The following is a 27,081-nucleotide window of genomic DNA, read 5'->3' on the forward strand; positions in this document are numbered from 1 at the left end:
TCCCTTCATCACCTGATGAATGAAGGGACCTGGAATGGTCTCAAACGCTGAGAGAAATTAAAAAAGAAGTTTAATCCATAAAAAATATCTTGGACATCAATGTACAACTTCTAAATGCCACTGAAAGACATCAGATTAATCTTAATTTGCACACATAAGCAATGACAAGCACACAATGAATACAATAGTTTTACTTGTCATTGACCAAGTATTTTATCTCCTTTTTTCAGCTAAAGAGATTGAGTTGATTTGGATGGAGATGCTGACCACCTCCTCCCCACCACCATGACATGAACAAGTTTTAACACCACATCTACGGCCAACTTTACTATCCCATCCACCTACCGGAGCATCAAGGTCATCTCTTTCCAGGCTTTTTTTAATGAGATCCAGCCCACCTAAGTTAGCAAACTGAAATATGAAAAAAAAGTGTTACATTATTTAGTGTTACATTATTAGCATGGAAATGGAAGCAGTTAGCATTAACCATGTCCAGGCATAATATTTGATGCGTATACCAGTATATTGCTATGGAAACATTATTTAAGTGACTACCGAGACAAATCAGTCATCTTCAGGTTTGGTCATCATGTTTGATTAACTGTTGTACTCATTTGAAAATCAAAGACTATCAAAGGCTAGGATAACATACCACAGGATATCATTGACCTTTAAGAGTAAGCTTAGTTATATTACCTTATTGATCAGGTGAGTCAACCATCCATAAGGATCCTGTAAGAGAACAAGAGGTTCTGGTGTTTGCTCATGGTATACATGTTGGAGGTCATTAGGCTATAAGCATTAGAACTGTTTACATACATAGATATACTGTACATAATATAGATGTCAAACATCGAAAGACAAGTCAAAAGTCAAAACATATGTTTATTTTCTTCATGACACAGCCTTTTGAAGTTATTTATAATAATTAATCAGATTTAAAAAAATGTAATTCTTTGGATAAAATTGAAATATTATACTTATTCTCATACGTTATTGTTTTATCTCCCTTTCTTCCGAGGTACAGTGGAAACCTCTGTCCGATTGTTCCCAATGAACAGTCAAAAATAGCTCACCCCAAATGGGCCTCTCCCTGCCTCAGCGCTGCTTGTCACTCTCTCCATTTGCGAGGCCAAAGGGTATTTTTGACATGAGCCAAACAGTGGGGACAGTTGGGAGAGCCCTTAGACTATAAGTCAGGATAAGTATAAAATATCAAATTTATTTTAAAAATTACATATGTTTCCTTATCCTGACTCATACGTTATTGCTTGAATCCACGGATAGGTGGTGGGTCAGCCATCTATTTGGATTACAATAAACTGTTCAATCCACCCCTCTGGGAACTTTTCAATCTTCATATACTGCAGCCAAAAGTGGGGGACCACCTTCCTTTAAATTCTAGATTCGCAAGGAATTAGATTCCTTTATCTTGGGTTGATCCATATGTTAAGAATAGAGCATAACTTAACTGAATTGTATCACCCTTGTGCTGCTTTATCTTGTAAAACAAGGGGAACATGGACTCTCTGTCGGTAGTTATGGAACAGTAACCTGACATTAATTAATTAATGTTAAAATTTGTATAGCGCCTGAATCCAAGGTTTGCTCTCAGGCGCTTGGTCGAATGCTCTGTGGAAAAGAACTGTTTTTAGTTCTTTTTTGAATGGAATTATGTCTGACAAGTTTTTCAAGTTTTCAGGTAGTTGGTTCCATAACAGAGGACCTGCTTTGGCGAAAGCTCTATCGCCATAACTCGCTCTGCGGGTAGAGGGCACTACTGCTTGTTTTAAAGAGGCTGATCTCAGGGTTCGTGATGGCTGATACCATGACACTAGTTCAGTCAGGTATTCTGGAGCTTGGTTGTGAAGGGCCTTGTGCACAAACACTAACACCTTGAAGACAATTCTTTGTCTGATTGGCAGCCAATGCAGTGTACGTAATGTTGGCGTTATGTGTTCATATTTGCCTGCACCAGTGATGAGTCTTGCTGCTGCATTTTGTACTCTGGTGAGTTTGTTGAGAGTTTGCTCCGATACGCCAAACATCAGGGAGTTGCAATAGTCCAATCGTGAGATAACCAGTGCTTGGACTAATGACTGGATTGCTGATCTGTCAATGAAGTGCTTGATTTGGCTGATGTTTCTCAGATGGAAAAAGGCGGATTTACAGACAGTGTCTGCATGCCGATCCATACTCAGGGAGGAGTCAAAGATAACTCCGAGGTTTCGAGCTTGATCACTTGGTGATATTGTGTTGTCTCCTATCTTTAAGGTTGGGAAATCCATTTTCCCTGATAGAGACCTTGGCCTCAGGATCAAAAGTTCTGTCTTGTCATTGTTCAACTTCAGATAGTTGGTAGACATCCAACATCTTATGTCGTCGATAGCTTTACTCATTAATGCAAATGCCGACTCAGCAGATGATATTTGCAGAGGCTTGAAGCCTAGGTACAACTGTGTGTCGTCTGCATAAAGGTGAAACGATAGGTTATGCCGTCTTGCAATGTCCCCTACAGGCAGTGTATATACAGTAAACAAGACAGGTCCCAGGACCGAGCCTTGTGGAACTCCGTATCTAAGTTTATGCCTTTGTGATTTACATCCATCTATTGTCACTGACTGGTAGCGGCCAGAAAGAAAGGATTCAAACCAGTCCAAAGCTGTGCTGATGATTCCAATCCTTGATTCCAGTAACAGAAGCAGTATGGAATGATCAATAGTGTCAAAAGCAGCAGATTGATCTAATAAAACCAGTATTGCAGCACCCTGTGAATCCACAACATTTAGTAAGTCATTCTGAACTCGTAAAAGCGCCGATTCAGTGCTATGTCTGCGCTTGTAGGCAGATTGCATTGCTTCACCCAAGTTGTTGTGTTCCATGTGATCGCTGAGCCTTGATGCGACAACTCTTTCAATGACCTTGGACAAGAATGGCAGATTGGATACTGGGCGGTAATGTTTTAGATTGTCTGGATCCAAGTTTGGCTTTTTCAGTAAAGGAGTGATGAGAGCGTGCTTCAATTCCGAAGGAAAGACACCCATTGACAGAGACTGATTCACAATCCGGGGTAATAACTGGCACTACCTGAGCCATGCAGGTTTTCAGCAGCCAAGTGGGGAATGGGTCCAAGGAACAGGATTTTGTGGGCGACTTAAGAAAAACTTTGGATATTTCATCCTCACTAGTTAGGTTAAATGTTGTGAGAGGTTGTATCACAATCTGAGATTCATTGGCGCTGGAACCACTGTGAAGGGCATGTTTAACAGCAATTTCAAGTGAAGATCTGATGGTGATAATTTTATCATTAAAATATGCATTGAAACTCTCCGCCAGTTTTGCAGGTGAATCGTGTGAAGGCAGATGATTCTTCTTCTTCTTGAAAAGCAAGGTGTTGCAGACCCTGTACATGTCCTTCTGCGATTTTGCTTCACCGATGGCTTGTTTGGAATGAGATGTCTTTGCTTCACTTATGAGTTTATTTACGCAGTCACGTTGATGTGAATGCAACTGCCGATGTATTGTCAGACCAGTCTTTCTCATTTGCCTCTCGAGCTTGCGGCGATGTTTTTTAGCATCCCGAATCTCGTCAGAATACCAGGCAGTCTGATGTCGTACTGTCACAGTAACAATCTTAGACTGGGCATGTTTCTCAAGAACATCACCGAGTTGTGTGTTAAATAGGTTCACACTGTCAGAGATGTCAGCTGTGCAAGCATCAATGGTTGAAAATGCAGATTCAATATCCTGACGGAATGCCTGCATATCAATGTCCCTCCACTTTCTACACTTCACATTCATTTTGTTTTTTTCTGGTTTGGGAATATTCAGGGAGAATAGTATACCGAAATGATCAGAGGATACAGAGTGATCATACACAAACTTGTTCAGATGTAACTCATCCGACCTTGTAATGACTAAGTCCAGCATGTGACCATTTCTGTGAGTTGGAAACAGAAGGTGCTGAAGAAAGTTCTTTGATTGTAACACTGATTCAAACAGATAAGCATTTTTGTGATTTTTGTCATTGAGATGTATATTGAAGTCACCACAGATTAATAGTTTACCACTTGAGTGATTCAAAGAGTCTGATAAATCTTCAAACTCACACAAGAAAATGTCAATTTGCTTTGATGTAGGTGGTCTATACACCACCTCAAGATGCACTTGCTGATTGCACACATTCAGAGCAAGAGGGAGTAATTCGAAGGATGTAGGCTGCACAAGGTTAACTTGCTTGCAGTCTATTGTTTCCACAGTATAACTCCACATCCGCCGCCACGCTTGTTGTGTCTGCACTTGTGAACAAGCTTGTAACCGGCTGGGACGATTTTGTTTTTTGCAATATGATCAACATCCCCATCACGAAACCAGGTTTCTGTGAGCGCTTGGATGTCCAAGTTATTGTCATTAATCAGATCGCAAATCTGTTGAGCTTTATCACAATGTTCATTTCTCGCTTTAGCAGATCGGGCATTGAGTAGGCCGAACCTTAGAGGCTGAGAATTTTCTGATATTTGCTGATAGAGGGGAAAATTCAACTTCTGTTTTCTTCCTCTTGAACCCCGTTTTGTCCACCTTGCACTACATATCCCGTTACTTCTGAGATCCCTGTACACTTCCAGGGGAATTTTGTAAACGTTTGTGTTGTCTATTGCTTTACACTCCTCAGCTGAGTATGTAAGCAGAGTCATGATTGACCAACACAGTGACAAGCCAATCTGCATTGTCTCACACAAGCGCCCACTCAGCACATACAGCTTGCTGTCTGAGTACAGTCATTCAAGGTTATGTAATTAAACAATGGACAGGGAAGAAGGGGTGGCCCAACATCTACGAGTCTACGTGATTATCAGTGAGTAATTATCTCCTGGCTGGAACTGTCAACTGTTGCACCACAACCAAAGGACTGAACTGGTGTATTCCAGGAACATACTCAGTAGCAATGTCACTGAGATAGTGGTTGGCAAAGACAGTGTCTGCCAAAGACAGTGTCCAATCTCCAGAAACATCCTTCTACGATCGATGAGATGGAGCAGTTGTCGTGTGGAGCTAGTGTGGACGCTATGGCTCTGACTTCATGAGGATTGGGGGCTCTAGGAGGATCCAGTCCTGCAGCCTTGTAGGCTCTCAGTATCACTGCTCTCAGCCAGGAGATAGTTGTTCTAGATACTTCGGTAGATGCAACAGTGATAATGAGATGAACAGTCTCCTGTACTTCCTTCTTCTCACCGCAGTTCTCTTCAGATATATTCTATGTCTGGAAGCTCTCAGATGACATACATATCCCGCCACTTGAGGATGAGTAGCCTTGGTCGCTGAGAATCCCTTCCGTGCCACAAGCTGGCTTGTCTTATCAGGTCAGACTACCACGTTCTTGACGGCCAGTAGGACGCTACCAAAATCAGTCTCAGGTTCTTCGTCTGGGCGATCTTCCTTAAGGTCCTCAGAAGAAGTACAGGTGGCGGGAACGCATAGGCGTGAAGACCTTCCCATGACATTGCTAGGGAGTCAAGAGTCCAGGCTAATTGATCTGCAACCGGTGAGACGAAGGTCATTATCTATTGCGGGCAGCCCTGGTTCCGCCAGTAGGAACGCTTCTATGTAACATCCATTCTGTTGAGGACGGTTTCTTTGGTCTGCACAACACATGTGCTAGGACGTTGGTGTGCCTTGCCTTTATTCTAGGTTAAGACTGTCCGCCAACTCATAGAGTTGAAACAACAGCTCTAGCAGGGATGCCGAACTTGCAAGTTCATGTAGAAGGCCACTGCTGCTTTGCCCATGCATATCATCAGGAACTTGTTCCTGAGTAGATGGGACCAGTGAGTTATGGCTCTTATGCCTGCCTTGAACTCTCGTTGGTTGATGTGAAGAAATTCTTTTTCTTCAGACCAGGTACTTGCTGTTACTTCTGAGTTGAACTGAGCTCCCCAACCTTGGTGCGAGGCATCTTCAAACAGATGCAGATTGTATTCCTGCTCTTGTCTTCTGATGAATGGGTATGTGTAGATACGCATCTTGTAGATCTATGCTTGCCAGACGGTCCATGCCAATAGCATCTTCCGATAAGACAGCTGATGGTCATCACTGTCGAATCTGGTAGCTTAGATTTGTTCTTTGACTGCTAAGAATTCTAAACTTCTTCTGCAAATGATGAGAAAGCAGTTTATCGGCCGATGCCCATTCGCCGCAGATTAACAACGCGCTAAAGCGGGGTCACCGTCTCACTATAACACTGACTGGCTCACGCTTCACTGCTCTCTTCATTCATAAGTACTGTTGTCCCCATTGGTGTTTAAGCTCAATGAAGAAGCAATGAAAACCATGCGTGGGATGTCAAAATATGTAGTGATGATGCGCCATTCTTTTCATTTCATCCGCCATCAATCTCTGTTCAATCAGGGAAGGCCTCCTGTGTATATTTCCACTGCAGCGATGCTAGTTACCATGAAGCGTTGATCTGCACAAGAAGACATATTGTCGTCTAAATGACAATGAATCCCTTGATTATCACCACTCATCACATTGTCAAGGCTGTGGAAGCTGTTGGGATTCCCATGATGATAATAACAACAAACCAGGGAGCTTGCTGACACATGATATGCAAATCAGGTCTGCAAATGGGCACTGCAATTTGTCCCAGTCCAATCAGCTCCCCGGATGCCTGTGATGTCACCGGTGCTCCACCAGGTTGGCCCCCATGATATCTGGTGCAATAGCTGGTTGGCCCCCATGATATCTGGTGCTCAGGTTGGCCCCCATGATACCTGGTGCAATAGCTGGTTGGCCCCCATGATATCTGGTGCTCTATCAGGTTGGCCCCCATGATATCTGGTGCTCTATCAGGTTGGCCCCTATGATATCTGGTGCAATAGCTGGTTGGCCCCCATGATATCTGGTGCAATAGCTGGTTGGCCCCCATGATATCTGGTGCTCTATCAGGTTGGCCCCCATGATATCTGCTGCAATAGCTGGTTGGCCTCATGATATCTGGTGCAATAGCTGGTTGGCCCCCATGATATCTGGTGCTCTATCAGGTTGGCCCCCATGATACCTGGTGCAATAGCTGGTTGGCCCCCATGAAATCTGGTGCTCTATCAGGTTGGCCCCCATGATATCTGGTGCAATAGCTGGTTGGCCCCATAATATCTGGTGCAATAGCTGGTTGGCCCCCATGATATCTGCTGCAATAGCTGGTTGGCCCCCATGATATCTGGTGCTCTATCAGGTTGGCCCCCATGATATCTGGTGCTCTATCAGGTGGGCCTCCATGATATCTGGTGCTCTATCAGGTTGGCCCCCTTGATATCTGGTTCAATAGCTGGTTGGCCCCCATGATATCTGGTGCTCTATCAGGTGGGCCCCCATGATATCTGGTGCTCTATCAGGTTGGCCCCTATGATATCTGGCGCAATAGCTGGTTGGCCCCCATGATATCTAGTACTCTATCAGGTTGGCCCCCATGATATCTGGTGCAATAGCTGGTTGAGAAAAAGCATGCGAATGAATTTACGCCCTTCAATTTATGCTATGAATTTATGCACTTCATTATAACATCTCGGTTGACAAAATGAACATGAGAATCCCACGAGGAAAACTAAACAGTCAACAGAAAAGAATCCATATCAAAATTAAGTGAAAGTATATTGTCCTCAGGGGACTCTAAAGTAACAAACTCATGTTCAGTAATGTACTTGATTGCCTTGTCTTGAGGTGAAACAGCCTGGGACGACGTCCAGGAGTTTCCTGCCTTATTTGTCCATCTTTTACGCTGTATGGTCAGGAAACAATTGGTAAATTCTAAATCCCCTAATTGGGCACAGAAGTTGCATATAAAAATTAATGTGCAATTATGATTAACACATGAAAAGCACACACTATTTGGCTTCTGTCAATATACCTGGGCATTATAATGAGAGAGGGACACACAGTCAGTGATCACGCTGGCACGGGAAAGAGAGAGGCCCATTTGGGTTGAGCTATTTTTAGACTGTTCATCAGGGAACAATAGGACAGAGGTTCCGCTGTACCTCAGAACAAAGGGAAATAAAGGAATAACATACGAGTCAGTATAAAGACAAATATTGAATATTTTAACTATAAATTGTACATTTGTAATTTTATCCTATCTCACGTCTTGTGAGTACTTCAGTTCTCTTGAATTCAACCTGCTGAGAGGAAATGAACTGCAAACACAGTCCTCTGCCTCTCTTGTCCATTCGCTCATGCACTCCATGCTGTTCTCTTAATAGGACATCTGGGTAGCTAGTGGGAAGCATGCAGCTCGCTCCACTACCTGCTGACATGACCATCTCTCCCTAGTCATCCTTGTTCTTGGAGCAACGTCATCATCTGAGTAGTAGGGAGGCCGGGTGGGCATCCATCGCGTGAGATAGGATAAGTATATAAATATACAATTTATAGTTAGAATTTCCAAATTTTCAAACTTATCCTATCTCACGTATTGAACTTATCTCACGGTTGGATGGCGGGTTGCGATTACCCCTGCCAGGACAGTGCGAACAGTTGACGCTGTGTAGCCTGAAGTCAACTGTAGATAGCAATGGACAAGGAAGGCATGTTACGAAAATCGTAACTCCTATGCTTGTGATGGGCTCTCCAGAACCCCTTGGCCTACTAAGCACAATGACTCCCAGGGAGATGGGTGCTCCTAAGCGAAGTGGTGTTTCGGCCGCAACCTTTATACGAGACAAAAGGACGCAACTTTAAAAAGTAACTCGCCTAATCATGATTTCCAGAAAGCCACAGTGAATTAAAGCCTTTCGAACTTAATCTGTCCAGGCCCTGCTTCAAGACCGTCCCTGCAAACAACTCGGAAAGCTCACTATTTTAATGTTGAGTTGCGGGAGGACACACTTCACTGACGTTATAGCTCCGGAGAGTAGAGGTCAGTAAGCGTGAATGGTCATCACTTCTATGTTGGAGTACAAGACTGTGCCTCAAAGTCTAAGATGAAGCCACCGCTCTGTGGATGGACTCCAAAGCCCTAGTGTGTGCGCCAGTGTCATATTTTTAATTTTTATTTATTTGTGTAAATACGGTATCATCATTAAATAGTTTGGTTGTGGTAGTTTTATTGGATTTTATTAGAGTATGTATGGTATTTGTCTCCAGCTTGATTGCCCCAAGCTGGACCTTGGCTCTATTGTATTATTGTGGGAGTGCAGGGTGTTCTTTTGTTCTTAACTCAAGAGGGCAAGCGATGCCTTGATCTCTGATTGGTCAGTTTAATGTTGTCTGTTTTCTTCTTTACTATCATTAGCTCAGTTTAATTAGTCTACCACATACAGTCCAACAGGAAAGGCATCTTAAGAGATATCTTGATATTTTGATGGACAGAGTTCTCCCTCAGCTATATACATGTACATACTATCTGTTTGAGGTTAGTTAATATAATTATAAAGATATTATGTAGGATCTGATATTTGTTAAGTATAGTTATATTATAAACATTATTCTTGCTTAGGTTATCAATTGTGTGATGTGAAGGTATGAATGTGTTTTAAGAATAGTGTAAGTCAAATAATGTGTGTTTTTAGGCATGATTTTCATGTTTACTTCATCAGGATTATTATGATAAGTTTATCAGTAATATTGTAACATTGTATGAGGTCAGGTAACACTAGCATGTGTGCCTGCTCAGCAGCCATCTTTGCCGGCCATGTTTTACACCTGTTGGTGGTAAGGTAATGTTTGTGCCATTTGAAATACCATATTATTTTAATAACCGTTTATTATATATACAGTCAAGTCTCGTTAATCTGACTCCCGTTTATACCACAATCAGCTCTAGCCGACACTTTTGTTGGTAACAAATTGATAAATGTAATTTAGTCTTGGGTAAACCCACAGTCCTGCGTTCCGACTCTGACAGCCCTAATTACAACCGACTGTCGTAATCTCTTAGTAATTAGTCCCATTAATCCGACATTGAGATTAGCAATGCGTGTGATCAATTACCCCGAAAATACACTGCCACATGTCGCTGAAGATGTTATGATGCGTGAGGAGCAATGAGGATTATGAACACAAATTCTGCCACCTGATGAACATCGTATAACTGACATAAAACAGGAAGTCAAATCTATTTATAGCTTGACGAGGGAGCAGCCGTTCTGTCGTTTTATTGTTTGACCCATGTTTAAAGGCAAGCATTGACGAAGATTTCGTAAATGTTTCATGAAAATATGAATTGGTTTTAAAACAATGAATACTCCTCAAGAATATTAACACTTCAAGAAAACATTTTGTATTTGCGAAAGATGTCATCGAATTCACGAACAAGGTTGGAAATAGATAGGTTTATTGATACTTGTTACATCTACTCTTAGATCTATAGCCGTTCTATTCTGATTTCTGCATCGAAGTCGACACGTAGATCTAGAGTTCTACTTCCTCAGTTTTCACACATACAAATATCTTGATGTACATATCCTTTAGCTGTAAAATATGTGATCTTAAGTCGATAATCGATAATGGTTTAAGAGGTGGAATCCCAACATTAATTACACACACACACGCTTCATATAAATCAAGATTGTCCTGTTTTTGATGATGGACGTGATCTTTACTTGATAATCCAACATCCTCGTTAATCCGAGAATTTGCTTCGGGATAGGGCGTCAGCGATGACATTCTTGACTCCGGGGATGTGTGTGGCTCGTGCTACAATGTCGAGGGAGTCTCTGAGGTGAAAGAACTGAAGTGCCCAATGCAACGAACCCTTTGATTCTAGGTGGTTGATGTACCAGGTCACGGTCGAGTTGTCTGGCTGAATCAACTGACTGGTGGACCAAACCTCCTGCACCCAATGGTTGATGTACAGAATAACTGCTTTGAACTCCAATTCCTTGATATGCAGGGCCTTGATATTGGACAACCACAGCCCCGCCACTAGACAACTGAGTAGATGAGCACCCCATCCTTGAGGGACATGTCTACAAAGAGATGATGAGTGGGTTTGAACGATGACAAACAAACTCCTGAGGTGAGAAGACCTAGCAACTAATGCCACTGATGCAGGGAGATAGGAACATTCAATTAGTCAAATTACCATGAATGTGCTGACGGAGTGACGAATGTAGTAGGATCAGTACATGGGGATCGTGATAAAGGTCGTGATGAAGGTCGTACGATCGGCAATGGAGTGACGAAGGTAGTAGAATTGACGCATGGGGATCGTTGATCTACAGGAACCTTCGCAAAGTAGATGGAATGACAGAGGTAACAAGACCGGTGATCCCAGGAAAGTTCATTAGAATGACGAAGGTAGAAGCAACAGCACATGGGGATCATCGAACCTCAAAAGCAGATGTAGAAATATTGGATCGGACGCAGTTGTAGTGACCTCTGAAGTAAGGTCTGGGGCTGATGTAGAAAACCAAGAAACCTTAACCCTTGTCGAAACGTTCTAGGGCGTTTCCGTCTAACACCCTCGATAAGCTGTCTCTCTCGACAAGTCCCAACACAGTCACTCTTGGCAATGAGAACGATCATCGTCACTGGCATTGTTATCTGCACCAAAAAAATCAGTCAGGGCACTACATAATCACTCAGATCATCAAATTCCCAGGTGTACAAACAGTAGTCCGCCATGTGCATGCTATTACAATGCAAAAATGCACAATGCAACAGTGATAAAAAATCTCGACAACCCAGTCCATGGTTAACCAGGCGAGTCACATCACATTAAAATCAGGGCGGGGGAAGCTCACTACTTGACTCAACATCACTGCTGGTGTTGAATCTTCACCCATCTGCCAACTGGCTTGGTGATGTTTTATTTTTATTATAAAAACGATGATGAAGATGACTAGCCAAGCCATGATTGCACCCAAGGACACACCAGAGCAATGTTACGAGTTGTCTGTAGTTACAGGACTCAGTGAAGCGTTTGTAAAATATTCCTGGATTGCCACCTTATCTAGTAATGCATAAAGGTGGTTGTAGAGCTGATATCTGAGGCGAAGGGTAGGTTCGTTGAATCGAATCATTTGTCAAAGGTGATGGTTGTCTAGATCTGGATTGAGACGAGTCCCGACCACGCAGGAGTCTTGAAGATCCCGAATCACTGGGATATCTTGTGCCAAGCGTAACCTTAAATGCCTGTGCTACTGACATAGCCATTGCCTCTGTTCACCCAACAGAAAAGGGGTACCCGGTGGGATAAGTCTATCACCTCACAGGTAGCCAGGGTTATCCAGAGTAAAATAATCAGACTGCTTGAGCATGTCACTCTGAGATGTGGAATTCAGCGCATTAGTATATAATCATCATGTAGATAGCTGGAAAGGTTGGTCGAATGGCTGTATCTAGATGCAAGTTCACGATCCTAGATGAAGAATGGAGTGTTGTTCCTATCGGGCAGAGCGCAGCTATGTCATCATCTATGGCAGAGAGATTGCCAAGTTTTAAATCCATAGGTTCGAACCCCCCCTCTGGATCCGCCACTGGAGTGCAGGGGTGAATGGACAAGAGAGGCCTTGGATTTTCTTTGCAATTCATTTCCACTCAGCTGGTCAAATTGAAGAGAGAGAGTACAAGACGTGAGATAGGATAAGTTTAAAAGATTTTAATGTGATAAAATGATTTCGTGTCAGGCACTGAGAAAATTTTGTACAACTAAGTTGTCAGCATATAATCCAGCTATTTCACAGCAGTTTATACATGCGTTCCAGACAGTGATGAAAGCGGTCTATCCAAAAGGTGGGATGACTGAGAAACATCAAAATCACATGTCCAATTCTCATCGTAATCAGCAGGATGTACTTGGAACACAGTTATCCATAATCCCTAAAATCATCATACTCATTGATCGTTTTGTATAGCCAAAGATTATTTGGATGAAAAAGCATCCCTAAGTATTTTTTCCACAAAAGTATGTGAGACCTATACACATATGGTCCTGCTACAAACTGAACCAACAAAGTCTATGACCTCCCTGAGTTCATAGAGAATCATACAGTGGAGATTACCTTGAAATTGCTGGCTGGAGATATAGCTGCTGGTTGACCACCTTCAAACTTCTCTTCCCAGCAAGTGCGGTCTCGGCGATCACGATTTTTTAGCTCAAACTCGGTCTCACTGTTGAATGCCTGATGAAAACATGTCAGTTGTGAATATGGACATGATCAGAAATATTTCACACCAGATACTGCAATGACTATCTCAACTGATCCTCTTGACCAATTCTAAACTAAAAGAAATAATGTACAACATCTTCTTGTCACTATCATTGTCATTTCAAATACACACATTTGTCAACACCACAATTTTGAAGAACGGTTCTAGAAGCCATTTTTATTTTTAAAAAGAAATTCGAACTAACCTGTAGAGGCTTCAGATTCTTTGAATATATTCCTCCTTGGGGTACTTATAAGCATTTAAATGTCCATTTAAAATCCCTACGACAGTTGTAACAATATTTGAAGAAAATATTTACAAAACAAAAAACTACGTTTTGGTCTTGTGAGACCACCCCTACAGGGCCCTACGGCCCCCTACAGCCAAGAGCAGGTAACTCTAGACTATAACCTCATACCTCACTTTCCATGCTGAACGAAATCAGACAGAATGTGGGGAGGTGGGCAGGCGTACCCCAAGGAGGAATATATTCAAAGAATCTGAAACCTCTACAGGTTAGTTCGATTCTTTTTCATATATTCCTCCTTGGGGTACTTATGAGCATAAGACAGACTCCTAAAGACGGATCTAGGGAGTGGCATTCTGTCCGCAGAAAAAATAACCCCGACAAGAAGAGGAATTTCCCAAGCTAAAAAAAGCAGAAAAATGCTCACTTACCTGGTCACGTGTCCACCATAGCCAATCAGGCGAGGGCATGAGCCAGGGTCAGGGTCGAACACATTACAATTACAATGCGAAACCTCACAAATGTAAACAGCTGAGATAAACCCCCCTCCCTCCCGTAATCAATCGGAAGTGAAGATAAGGGAATCCAGCAATAAGCCCCAAGAAACAAAATGCCGTAATTCTTCTATTAAGCAAAGGTTTCCAAGGCAATAGGTCTAGAGCAGAACGGAGTAATGCAGAAGACATGGGAATAAAAACCATTACCATATAAAACCCGTCACCAAGGGAATAGGTTTAAAAACCCAACACCAGTTAAAATCGGCAGATAATGGTTCATGTCATAAAAACCTCGAAAGTTCAATCGGCTAGAGAGGTGGAACCTTGCCCACTGGAGAGAACTGACTGACCGAACCGAGCACGCTCACTGGAGAGTCTGTCAAGTTGGTAATGACGGATGAACGTACTCGGTCAGCTCCAAATAGCCACGGAGCAGATCTCCTCAATGGGCAGGGCTGCAGCGTAAGCTTTCGATGTAGCAACTGCCCTCACCGAATGAGCTTTCAAACCTTCAAGTGGGATACGACCTTTGTGAGTATAGCTCATATGTATGGCAGAGACAAGCCACCTAGATATGGTTTGCTTGTTCGCCGGAAGACCAGCCTTGACCCCGCCATAACAACAAAACAATTGGTTATCCTTACAGATACCCCTTGTTCGTTTGATATAAGCCTTAAGGGTCTTACGGACATCTAAGACATGAGCACGACGTAGAGAGGTACCGGGCAGGGGAGGCTGAGTGAAAGCCGGGAGCTCAACAGGCGCCGTCACATGAAAGGCACTATCTCTCTTAGGACGGTTAGTATCAGGCAACCGTATGCTAACTCTGTCTTTGTGATAAACAGTTAGCGCAGGATCGGCCGACATTGCGTGAATATCGCCTACCCGCCTGCCCGAAGTTACTGTCACAAGAAAAGCCACCTTCCACGATAACAGCTGGAGTGAAAGAGCCGACAGACTGTGAAATAGTGGACCGGACAGCCAATCAAGAATGATTGGCAAGTCCCACGGGGGACTAATCCGCCGGACGGATTCTGTCCACGCCTGCTAAAAAGAGCTGCACAAGAGGGTGCCGCCACAAGAGTGCACCATCAACAAGAATATGGAAAGCCGAAATAGCCGTAGAATATCCTCGAACAGTTGAAGCCGCTAGACTGGCATCCAACACAGAGACTAAATCTGCAGAAAAGGGATCAAGAATCCCCCTGTTCACACACCAGCGCGCATAACAGGCCCATCTATCCTCATACTGAACTTTTGTCGAATCCCTCCGCGAAGCCAGAATTGTGTCTGCAACTGGTGTAGGAATTCCGCTCGCTTGGAGGCGATTCCGCACAGCGGCCAAGCCACCCACTGAATCCTGGGATTCGGGTGGGGCGCTCCGTTCTGGGATAGGAGGTCCGGTCGAAAAGGTAATAGAACAGGAGGCTGAGCCAGAAACCTGATGATTACTGGAAACCAACTTTGAGCCGACCAAAGGGGTGCAAGAAGCACAAGTAGCCGAGCTGGTTGCGCGGTCAGCTGAGACAGGACCTTGGAGATCGGTGGAAACGCCCACAGTACCCTGCCCGTCCAATCTAGCTGAAAGGCATCGTTGGCTAGCGCCCTCGGATCCGGAATCCGAGAGCAAAACACAGGAATCTGGTTCGTCACCCCAGACGCAAACAGATCCACCTGGAACGACCCGAACAACTGGGAGATAATCCTGAATATCCCCCGGTCAAGCATCCACTAGTGTGGGGCTAGTATACGCTGTGAGAGAGCATCTGCACGCACGTTGTCTGCCTCCGGGAGATAAACAGGCAAAACCCGAATGTTGAACTGATCACACCACAGAAACTGCCACACCTCCTGAAGGAGTGACAGGGACACTGTGCCACCTTGCTTGAGGATGTAAATCATGGCCGTCTGATTGTCCATCTCAAGACGAACAACATGGCCCCGAACAAACTCCCGAAAGCTGTGGAACACCCGGGGCGGACTGCTCTCAATTCTAACACATTGATATGCAGGCTGACTTCCCGCTCCGACCATAGGCCTGAGACTGAGTGGTCGCCCAGGACCCCAACCCCCACCCCACCCCCCCCCTCCTGTGAGGGAGGCGTCTGCGTCCGTCTGAACTGAAAGGGAAGTTGTCGGGGTGTCTAGGGGGATCCCCCTGGACAAATTCCCGACTTCCATCCACCACCGCAAGTAAGGAATCACCCACTCGGGACGTCGCGAGAATAGTCTCGTAGCTCTGCGAGTGGGACCACAGCTGCGCTAACGCCTGCTGAACGGGTCTCATCCTCAGACGCGCATGCCAAACCACATCCACTGTCGCCGCCATGTTGCCTAGCAACCAAAGCCATGTTCGAGCTGATGCATGGGGCGACTCGAGAAACTGTAACACAGTCCTCTGGACTTTGACAATACGGTCCGGAGCGAGGGAAAAAATCCCCTGCTCCGTGTTGAACCTTGCCCCCAAGAACACCAGAGCATGCGTCGGAACGAGGTCTGATTTTTTTAGGTTGATAATCCAGCCCAGTGACACCAGAATATCCATCACATGCAGTGTGGATGCTCTGCTTAACTGAGGACCTAAGGCCCTGAGAAGCCAGTCGTCCAGGTACGGGTAACACCACCTGCCCTGAGACCTGGCTAACTGAGCTGGGATTAGCATAAGTTTGGTGAACACCCTTGGCGCCGTGGAGATGCCGAAGGGGAGCACACGAAACTGGTAGCACGTCCCGTCGAAGGAGAACCTGAGGTATTTCTTGCCTCTAGCTCTCCTACTCCGCTTGGCTTGCAAAGGGGCAGTCCACTTTGCATGCTCCTTCGCCGGGGCAGAAGGATATGCTGCAGTAAGAGGGGATGACCGTTGGCGAGGAATGGAGGGGTGTTCCAACAAAGTCTTAGAGTCTTTGAAGGTGGACACCGCCTCCGCAGCCTCCTGCACTACCTGCAGTGCCCCAGGAAACAGGGAGGACCCCATTGTGAATGGCAGAGACAGGAGCACCTGTTGCGTGGCTGGAGAATAGCGCGCCACTGACAACCAAAGCCGACGCATGCCCATGACGGCACCCATCATCTGGCTGGCACAGCACCTATACTGTCCCGAACCGGATGAGAATGAACGTCCGTGAGCTGATGCGCGAGCACGGGAGCCGACAAGTCGGCACCACAAGTGCTCTGGTCCACAAGCTGACCCTGTAACGCCGACGGGTAAGCTGAGTGGACGGCCACTTTTAACTACTGGGCTGCACACCGGTAACCCTCCTCAAAGGACCGGTATGCAGACTTCAGCGTGGGCGCATTGGTTTGAAAAGGGGAAGCCTTGCCTGCCTTGCCTGGCCGAAGCCAATGAAGACGTGGACAACCCCCCGAGGGTAACGGAGGCGAAAACACATTCGTCCATCACTGGCGGCTCGAATAGCGCATCCTCTCCCAACTGATACCGTTTGACAACGTCCGGTAAATCGAACCGAGTACGGGCACCAGTAATGAGAGGATTAACTACCTCACTCACCAGTGATGGCAAAATGCGTAGGCAGACCTCGGCAACCCGCCTGGGCGCGAATGCCTCAACCAGGAGCCAAAATTTTGCGGGATCGGGAGCCACCTGGGGCAGTACTTCAGCGATCCTATCGCGAACCTGCCGCAGGGACGACCCAAAGGAGTACGTTACCCCAACCTCCGACTCCTCTCTCCCCTCATCCTCCTCCATGTCAACCTCGGCACCTCGGAACCCAGACCAGGGTGCCAAGGTGCCCGAGAGGAACCTGCCCCTACAGGTTTCCCGGGCAACCCAGACTGACCACTAGGCGCCGAGGTGCCCCCGAGCTGGTCGGCGCCAAGGCGACCGCCAGTGAGGGCACCAGGCGAAGACAGGGTGAAACCTGCATCACCGGCGCCTGTGACGAACCTGAGCCCAAAGCTAGGTCGCCACAAGGCACCGAAGGCACGCCATCACCTGAGGCGCAGCTGCCTGGGAGGAGGCGCGTTCCCCGAGCCAGAGCTCGGGCCGCAGCCAACCACCCCAGATGTGTCCGATCCACCCCCGACAACAGGCGTGCAGAGCTCCTTGCGGAACCCAGACAGCGTTGTGTCAATCAGGGATTTCACGGACGACATCTGTTCCTGAAATAGATTGGTTAATGCATCAAACGTAACAACTGGTGCCGAAGCAACAGTAGGTGCAGGGGATATAAATACAGGGGTAGATACAGAAAGGAGAGACAAGGGCAGTGGAAGCCTCCTTAGTAACCTTCGCCCGTTTGGAGCCGATTTGTATAGGAGGCGGCTCCAGAGGACCCCTTCTTTTTACCGTGAGAGCGCTTGGACGGGGGATCCTGGCCCCAGATATCACCCCCCGCTCAAAGCAAATTGCTGTACAACAGCGTATTAACCCGTCTCGACTTAATAGTCTTAGGGGTAAAAATAGCACACGCTGCACAGCCCCTCTCCTCATGATCGGCCTCCGTAAGGCATCGCAAGCACACCTCGTGAGTGTCCCTCACGGTTATAGAGGCGAGGCACGAAGCACAGGATTTAAACTGCAACAAGTGATAAAAACCGAGCAGTAACGTACCCGTACATACATATGATAAAAAACATGTATGGGCGACCACAACTAATGCGATATAACCAACACATATACGTGACAGATAATGTACCGTATATGACCGTCTATAAGCCGAATTTTGAGGACCAAAAAAAGCAGTTTGTAGAAGGGGGTCGTCTTATCCATGGGTTACGCTTTCGTCAAACTTTTTTCCAGGGGTAAGAAAACAACATCGTATCACTACGCGTGAACAAACAACAGAAGACGACTTTGTCACTAGAGACGTCAAATTTGCAATTAAACATCACTAGACAAGATTATTTACCTTTTCAGTTATAAGTTGTTTTTGCTGGGCATTGTATTATTTGCAGGGATTATTTACAGTTTTTATGTAAAATATATATAATCAACACTAAGGTTATACGGACCCTCATGAACGTGGTAAGCACATGGAATGGGGTAAAATACGGAAGCCATTTAAATTCACACATTTTTACCGATGTTACTGTAAACTAGCAGTCAATGGAAAACGAGGCGGTAATCAGTTCGTGATTGTTGAATGGGGTAAAATAAATAAGCCAATTGTTGCTACAATAAATATTATATTTAGAGAAGCAAAATATATTATGCATTTTCTGTAAACTACACTTCGTTTCGATCCGTGAGAAGACACAATATATATGATTGTGAATTCTTTGAATAATGTGGACCAAAGTTATAATTATTGGTAACTGCCAGTTGTCTGTTGTCTGTGTTTGCCGCGATTAGGACCCCATCGCGGGGGATCGACTTATACACATACCATTTTGACACTGATTTTAAGGGTCAAGTTTGGGGGTCGTCTTATCCATGGGGTCGTCTTATAGACGGTCATATACGGTAAGCATTAAGTTGATAATAACAAGTAAGACACACTGTAACATAACTAAATTACGACTGATAGCGTAAATATAGAAAATGCTAGCAGCGGAAACAAATGCCCCACATGTAATAACATACAAATAAAACACTATAACCACACTAAACATAAACATTGCAAACCACAAGGGAAGACAATGAAAAATGAGGATAGCGAAGGTACCTGTCCGCCATCTTGACACGCACCTGGCAGCGACAGATACCAAGTTACAACAAAAAGATGAATGAAAATATTCAGAACAAATCTCCAAATCGCCCATGCAGGGAAAAAAGAGAACCATACATACAGTAGCTGTTTCTGAAACACTCATTGTCGCTTAGGGAAATTCAACGTTCTTGTCGAAGTGGACCCACGTCTAGCAGGTGAAACGACAGCATGGAAAGTGAAGTACGAGGTTATAGTCTAGAGTTACCTGCTCTTGACTGTAGGGGGCCGTAGGGCCCTGTAGGGGTGGTCTCACAAGACAAAAACATAGTTTTTTGTTTTGTAAATATTTTATTCAAATATTGTTACAACTGTCGTAGGGATTTTAAATGGACATTTCAATGCTTATAAGTACCCCAAGGAGGAATATATGAAAAAGAATTCTGATGGCAATACTGATCATGGTTACGCCTAATTTTTCAAGTTTGTTTGCTGTTAAACTCTGCACTTTTACAGATTTGATGAATACAAAAGATGCTCTATGAGTTCAAAGCAACAGTCATGCATTACAACCATCTTTTATTGTAAGGGTCAGAACTTTTCAGCTATCTCTGTCTCTCACTCTCACCAAATTAAGTGCTTCCAGCAGCCCAACTGGCACAGGGTCATGTTGTAGGCGTGCCACTACCAGGTCTGTGAGCAGCAGCAGCATGTCAAATATGCCCTCCTGGATCTCACTGCCCCACTTGTGTACTGCTGCAGACGTCAGGAGCTAGAGGGACACAGGAACAAAAGAGGTGATACAAACCCATACAGAAACAACAGTCCTCACCACTGTTCAATCGTCAGTAAAAAGTCTACTATCTGCAATATAAGTTTGTACTTTACTAGTATGTCTTAGTGCATGAGTCAGGATAACTATAAAATATATTTTCTCTTTAAAAAATAAATATTTTTCTTTATCATGACTCCTATTATTACACTAACATTCTTCCTTGATGAATGCGATACAGCAGTGAATGTGCGGATAGGATGCCCTGTAGGTTCTGAGAATCAATGCTCTCATCCAAAAGGGTGTTATAACACTGTTAACACTGTTATTCAGTTAAATGCAAAGAGCTCTGACCAGACAAACTGATATATCTTCTGTGACTTCTGATCCTATTATTGGTGTCAGCTGGAATATGCAAAGTTGCCAAGGAAGAGGATATTGCAGGTACATGAAAAATGTTAATCTGGTGGTCAAGGTGGATTGTTCTATTTCGATGAAATCTCATGTTCATTGCTGTTAACTCTGGTAGATGAGACTTGTTCTAAAGCTGGTAAAACATTTCAGAATTATGTTTTGGTTAGAACCGGGGTGGAAATAACCCATTGCCCGACGTCCGAGTCCAGTGTTTTTTTCTGTCAGGCAAGCTAATTTGTATATCACACTGTACCAGTGTCCAGTTGACTTTCCAATGTTAATCATGTTGTTTATTTTAAAAAATCAAAAAGAAAACGGCCGGTATAGTGGAAAAATTATCAGGGCAAGAGATTTTACATGTTCCACTGTTCCGGAGTACACTAGCAATTTTAAAGGTATTTCCACCCCTGTAGAAACTCGGAACTGTAAACTTCTTCTGTTAACATATAAATCCACCTAAGAGGCGATGGATTCCATGCCCTGGGTGTCACAATTTCTAATTGTTGATGTATCATTCGTTCATCTGTAGACAATGTCTGACCATGTTGGCCACGTTTCTATTTTTGTAATGCGGTGATGATGCTTTCTAAGATGCAATGATCTGAACAGTAACAAAGTCATCTAAAAAAGACAATGAAATCCCTAGAATAATCACTGTTCATCTCACTGTAACGGCTATGGCGGTAAGTACAAATATCCATCAACTCACATAAGCTGCGGTTATTGGGATGGTTTGTTTGCAAACTCATCATAGGAACTGCATTCTGCCAAATTCATACAGTGAAAACTGTATGGTAGACAAAGGGTTCCTAAGTTCTGTGGAAGTAACGGTGTACCTCCAGCCAACTCCCTGTAGAATGTATGCATTATGAGGTTGATTTCCATAATATTTGATGCATGTCATTTAACTTTGAAAGGACGAATACTGTCGAATCTGTGTCATATGAAAACTTTGTACTTCTGAAAGATAAAAAAATGGTCCTTCCAGTCTTCATTTTCCCCGATTATGTTTACATCAAGGCGCATGTGCTGATTCCATCTTCCCTCTTTTGATGAGATTACTGAGCCACATAATTGTGACAATCATGCTCATAATGTTGCACTTCAGACGCTCGTGTTGAGGGTTCAGCAAACCAATCTTCCCTGTTTGCTCAGTGTCAGCTGAAAGAATTTTTCTTTAATGTATGAGTATTTTCATAGCAACATTATATGAACTAAGTGATGGCAGCTAATGCAAGCTTTTGTTCACTGATAGCAGGGGCCTGGTCTTTATGAAAGCTTGAATCCCACTGAGAGGACACATATGATCCGCAAAGCAGGCAAGTTTGATGATGTTGATCTAAACTGTCACAATGTCTCCATCAGTTGGGAATTGTGAACGGTGACAATGATCCCCGCCTTGAGAGTTGATTTCCTTGACATCCCAGTATCTTGGTTCTAATCTGGTCTGTCAGGATTCAGGATATGTTTGAGATGATTGGTGGGTGCGTTATTTTACGCCACTTCTATAATATTCCAACAGTACTTTGGATGACGGCAAAAGGAGCTTTATACGCTGTTTTCTTTGATTAGAAGTGAGTCTTCTTTAACTAGACATGAGTTGTGTCTTCTGCCAACTATGGTTGCAGCATAAGCATGATAAGATATACTCAGAGGATCACTGATAAGGGAGGATCTTGTATTAACTTTGAGATGTAAACCTTCTGGGAAGCTTCAACATGAAGCAGTCTTCTAGAATGTTCTAATTTTCCAATAGATCATCACTCTTCCACCCACAGTTAACCTCTGCACTTGAATGATGAAAAAGAGTATCCTTGGAATAATCTACAAACCTGTTATAGTAAACTTATACCCAAAGGGGCACAAAACTGATCTTATTAATATTATATATATTGCAATGTGTTGGGACACATGTTGAAAGATGTGTGTGGATCTCAGATCGGAAACACATTGACAAATTGCACAGTGTTATGAAGAGCATCAGAGGGGTGTAATTAAGTCGAAACAATTTCACTAATTAACCACCACTTAGACAAAATAACTTGTAGTTACAATAAACTGAACCTTCACAAAGATAATCTAAACCAAACTTTTGAAAAATGTTATTAATTTTATTAGGATGGCTTATATCAAAAAGAAAGAGACCTTTTCCCCCAACCATCCCCTTGGACAAAAATAAGAGCAATGAGCGACCAGCTGGTCACATGGGTTGCCAGTGTGCATCCGTAGTGGAGGGGTGCGTTTGGGTGAGATGTTTTTACTGTTCTTGGGGAACATAACGCAGAGCGTTTCCACCCTATCTCGGTTCAAAGGACTGACTGACTGAGTTTAGTTTTACGCCGCTTTTAGCAATATTCCAGCAACATCACGGCAGGGGACACCAGAAATGGGCTTCACACATTGTGCCCATGTGGGGATTCGAACCCGGGTCTTCGGCGTGACGAGCCAACGCTTTAACCATTAGGCTACCCCACCGCCCTCGGATCAAAGGAGAGAGAAGTAAATAGTACGAGTGAAGATAACGGAAAAATATTTTCAAGAACAGTACATTTCTGTGCATAGTTTATTGGAAGTATCTACATAGGATGGTAACAGAAAATAATTCAACAAGCTAATTACCTTCTGAAACGCTTCTGGCATACACCTGTCCAAGAATCGCTTACAGTGTTCATCGCTTTCACAAAGTCCTGTAACAGTAATTAGAAACACCACTTAGAGCTTTCAACAATACAATTTACATAGTAGGTATGAAAACACTGAGACCTGGCAAAGACAAAGCCTGGATTTTCTTTAAAAGATTTTTTTACTTTAAAGTAATGAAGTTGACAGAATTCTGACATACAAGTCTTGAATATGTCTGCTTTCTGTGCTGGTATTTGTATCTGCATGGTCTATGATTCAATTAACTACATACAACAGGTAAAGAGCCAGAATCTGTGGAACAAATTAGATATTTATTAGGTTCTACCAATGTCTGCTGTGCTCAGTGCTGGGTGACATTTCCTCAATACTGCTCAAAAACTGGAGTTATTAAATCTGTGAATCTGACAGCATTCCTCATGACATACATATCTCTGAATTTTGAAATGTCACTGTGTAATGCCTTTTCATCAAGGCTGGACAAACAAAGTATGTACTAGGCTATAACCTTGGAAAAAATAGTACCCCGGCCTTGTAGTTCACCTGGTATGAAGTCAACAGTTTATATATCACCAAGGACATCAACAACTTGAGCAAAATATGATTATCATTAAAGAATAAAGAAAAGTGACCAAATTTCAAAATTCAAGCAAGAGCAAAACAGCATTTTGAGACAACTTAAGCATTTAAGAACATGTTCGAAAATAAGTATCTAAAGAAAGTAACTTTCAAATATATCACCTAAAAATGGAAGAAATGTGTTGACTTACTATACACTAAATTTCATTAAATTTTGAATAAAATTGATTGAGGAAGGCAATAAATAGGGTTTTTTTCAGTTTGCTATTTAGGTCTCCACACTGAAAATGGAACTCCAACCCCTTAAACAATGTGAAATGACATGACTGCTGGCAACATCCATATGAAGTTTAAGCTTATCTTGTTCAATGGTTCCTGATGAGAAGACATTTACAGATGACATGGACACCATCACTCACCATGCTCACAGCAGACAAACTGACCATTGTATAAGTAAACTTGACTCTTAGGCCAAAAAGAGTTCACCAACTAAGTTTCAATACATATTTTCCTACATCATGTCACTGTGGAAACTATTTTCCCAGGTAATTAATGTACACTTGTTTTTGGTTTTTCATGGTTGAAAGGTTATTCATCATCAACTCATCATGATCATGGTATAGTCATAAGAACATATTCAAAAGAATGAAAAGAAGTGCACATTACTTACAGCCGTCACTGTAACTCACACATGACAATCGAAAGGTTCACTGGTATTTTTTAGCCCCAAATCTAAACAACCATCAGAGAAGGTAGTTTTATGTTAGTCTCTTAGTGCATCACCATTTGTTTTATTGTACATGTGTGTTAGGTCATATGAAAGTGGCAGCCAGGAAATCACTAGCACTTATCTTCATAGCAAGCATATCGTTCAAGCCCTATTCAGTGACCCTGTCATGTACCTGCTTCAGCCAGTTTGGATGCTGCAACCAGGCATTTGCCCAATGATTCTTCCTTTTTTATAAGGGATGTTCCACATTTCTGTGAATACCCTGCCCTCTAACTCATACAGGTTGGTGACAGGGAACTCCAGACTGTTGCTGTCCTCCATTGATGTGGATGTTGGATAGCTTGTCTCTCCTCTCTCCTACAAATAAAAACAAACTGTCACAATACAGTCGCAGCATATCACAATGTGATGAGTATTATGGACTACAACTTCTTTTCATGTTTATTACACATACACAGCATTTTAGGATTTTACTCCTGATACTCCTGACATGTTTATATCGATCTACTGAATGCCTGTAGAGACCTACCACAATAGTTCACAGTACAATGTCAAGGCAACACTCAACCCTAGTTACTGTGCAGTCACAAATAGGCCAGTTTACACCAGCATGTTTCATTATCACTTAAGAATGCTAATAATCAGAGACCATATCGGTATATGGTTTCTGTAATAATACATAAATATTTGCCCCATTATTGACAAATAGGGAAGAAAGGAATAAACAAAATAACAACATGAATATTTTGTTTTCAATTATTTCATGACAATGTACATATGTGTAATTGTCTGATTTGTTATCGTGAATGTTGATACTAATTACTATTGTTTATCTTAATGATATAAAACTAAACACACTCAATTAATAGGACTTGGCTGTATCCCTCAAAGCTTTCAGATTAAAGCCTTCATCATGTTCAGTTCTTTTGGAGAAGTTCAAAGTTAAACTTTATGAATGGATGAAAAGATAAATGATAATCATGAAGCATGCCATAAAACCTGCTTAATTTTTTAAGTGTGTGTGTGTTTATTCAGTAAGGGGGCCATCGGCCCATTATACACATACATATCAGAGGGGTTAGAAAGTGACGGAAGGGATACAGAGGTGTAATTCTAAACAGAGATGTCGACACAAGATCAGTATGATGCAAAATATTTTGTACGTTTCTTCATAGCTAGAAAGATACCTGCTTCATCTACTACACAAAAATAACATAACATTATTTGAAAATATCAGTCACAGATTTCATGTTTGATTTTTCTGATGGAAATCAAAAACCATTTAATCTTCACTGAAACAGTTTCATGAACACAGTATTTCTGACCATACAATGTCCATTTTTCTGAATCAGTAATGATCCTTATTCATCAATAGTGGCAAGCCATCACTCTTTTATCATGTTTATGTATGTGGCCTGATGGGAGTCGGATAACAGGTGATATTTTCTCTTGAAGCAGTTCCAAGAATCCAACACATTCAGAAAGGAAGCTGACGACAATCCTTGAAATTATATCATGGGGTCCTAGCTCACAAAAATACATCAGCAAGGAAGTAAATTACATTGCCATTTCAGTTAAACCATAGTGTTTGCTACCACAACAATGAGAACACGAATATGATTTATATACAAATATGTTAGCTCAGTTGCATATAGAAATTAGGTTTCGTGTTTTATGCTACAAGTACAATACACATAAGTGTATATGCAGTACTTCCTCAATGTGTCCTTTTAGGCATCCAATTATTATTCTGTAATATGTTCGCCATGCAACAATTACTGTCAGGGTGGTCAAATCAGTAGGCCTAATGCAGTGTAAGTTGGGTCTCATTTGGGGTACATGGTGATTTAAGTCCACATGACATGCGTTCAGGACAGAATCATGTATTTACATCTCATTCTCAAACATTCGAGATTTCAAATGCAACATCTTTATTTTGACATAAGGTGTATGAGACTTGCATACTTTCATCTGTCAAGAGTTGGGCGTGATGTACCGCCGCTTGCTCAAATGATTGAAGAACTCACCTGAGACTCGACCACCTCGTCGTAGGCGGGCGGTAGATGGGGTCCATACACCTGGGTGTGTGTACTTCGTCGGTGTACATCCTTCATTTCAACGTCATCTAGTGTGTCGTATGACGAAGATGGGTGATCATTTGCGAGGATGGCAACGGCCTCGTTCAGGTCGTTTTTGGCCATACGGAGTGCCCTCCTAACTTCGGATTCGCACGGGAACCCCATGTCCCGAAGCATTTGAACGTTGTCCTCACTAATATCCATTGTTTATCTCATATAATAGTACTAAAGATATAACCTATTCATATTCTATCCAAGAAAATAATCCGTCTGAAATACGCACGGTGTTAAATACAGAAATCCTCACATTTTGTGTCCCAATGACCGAGTTTCAACTTCTCCATGATGCAAACATATCTACCGATGTAGCCT

At 43.1% G+C, this 27,081-nt stretch overlaps 1 protein-coding gene across 1 annotated transcript in view; it reads right to left on the reverse strand.

Moving 5' to 3' along the window:
* The window catches only part of LOC124254974 (ubiquitin carboxyl-terminal hydrolase 24-like), a 292,052-nt gene extending 264,971 nt beyond the window's left edge, over positions 1–27,081 (reverse strand). The window contains 8 exon segments of the mRNA XM_046688817.1: positions 346–411; positions 697–732; positions 12,999–13,118; positions 20,125–20,268; positions 23,302–23,369; positions 24,804–24,861; positions 24,863–24,988; positions 26,659–27,081. Of these exon segments, the coding sequence (XP_046544773.1) occupies positions 346–411; positions 697–732; positions 12,999–13,118; positions 20,125–20,268; positions 23,302–23,369; positions 24,804–24,861; positions 24,863–24,988; positions 26,659–26,913 (873 nt within the window). The 5' untranslated portion in view covers positions 26,914–27,081.

The sequence above is a fragment of the Haliotis rubra genome, unplaced genomic scaffold, assembly GCF_003918875.1.
Source record: "Haliotis rubra isolate DU_JTF1 unplaced genomic scaffold, ASM391887v1 Scf589, whole genome shotgun sequence".
Taxonomy (NCBI): domain Eukaryota; kingdom Metazoa; phylum Mollusca; class Gastropoda; order Lepetellida; family Haliotidae; genus Haliotis; species Haliotis rubra.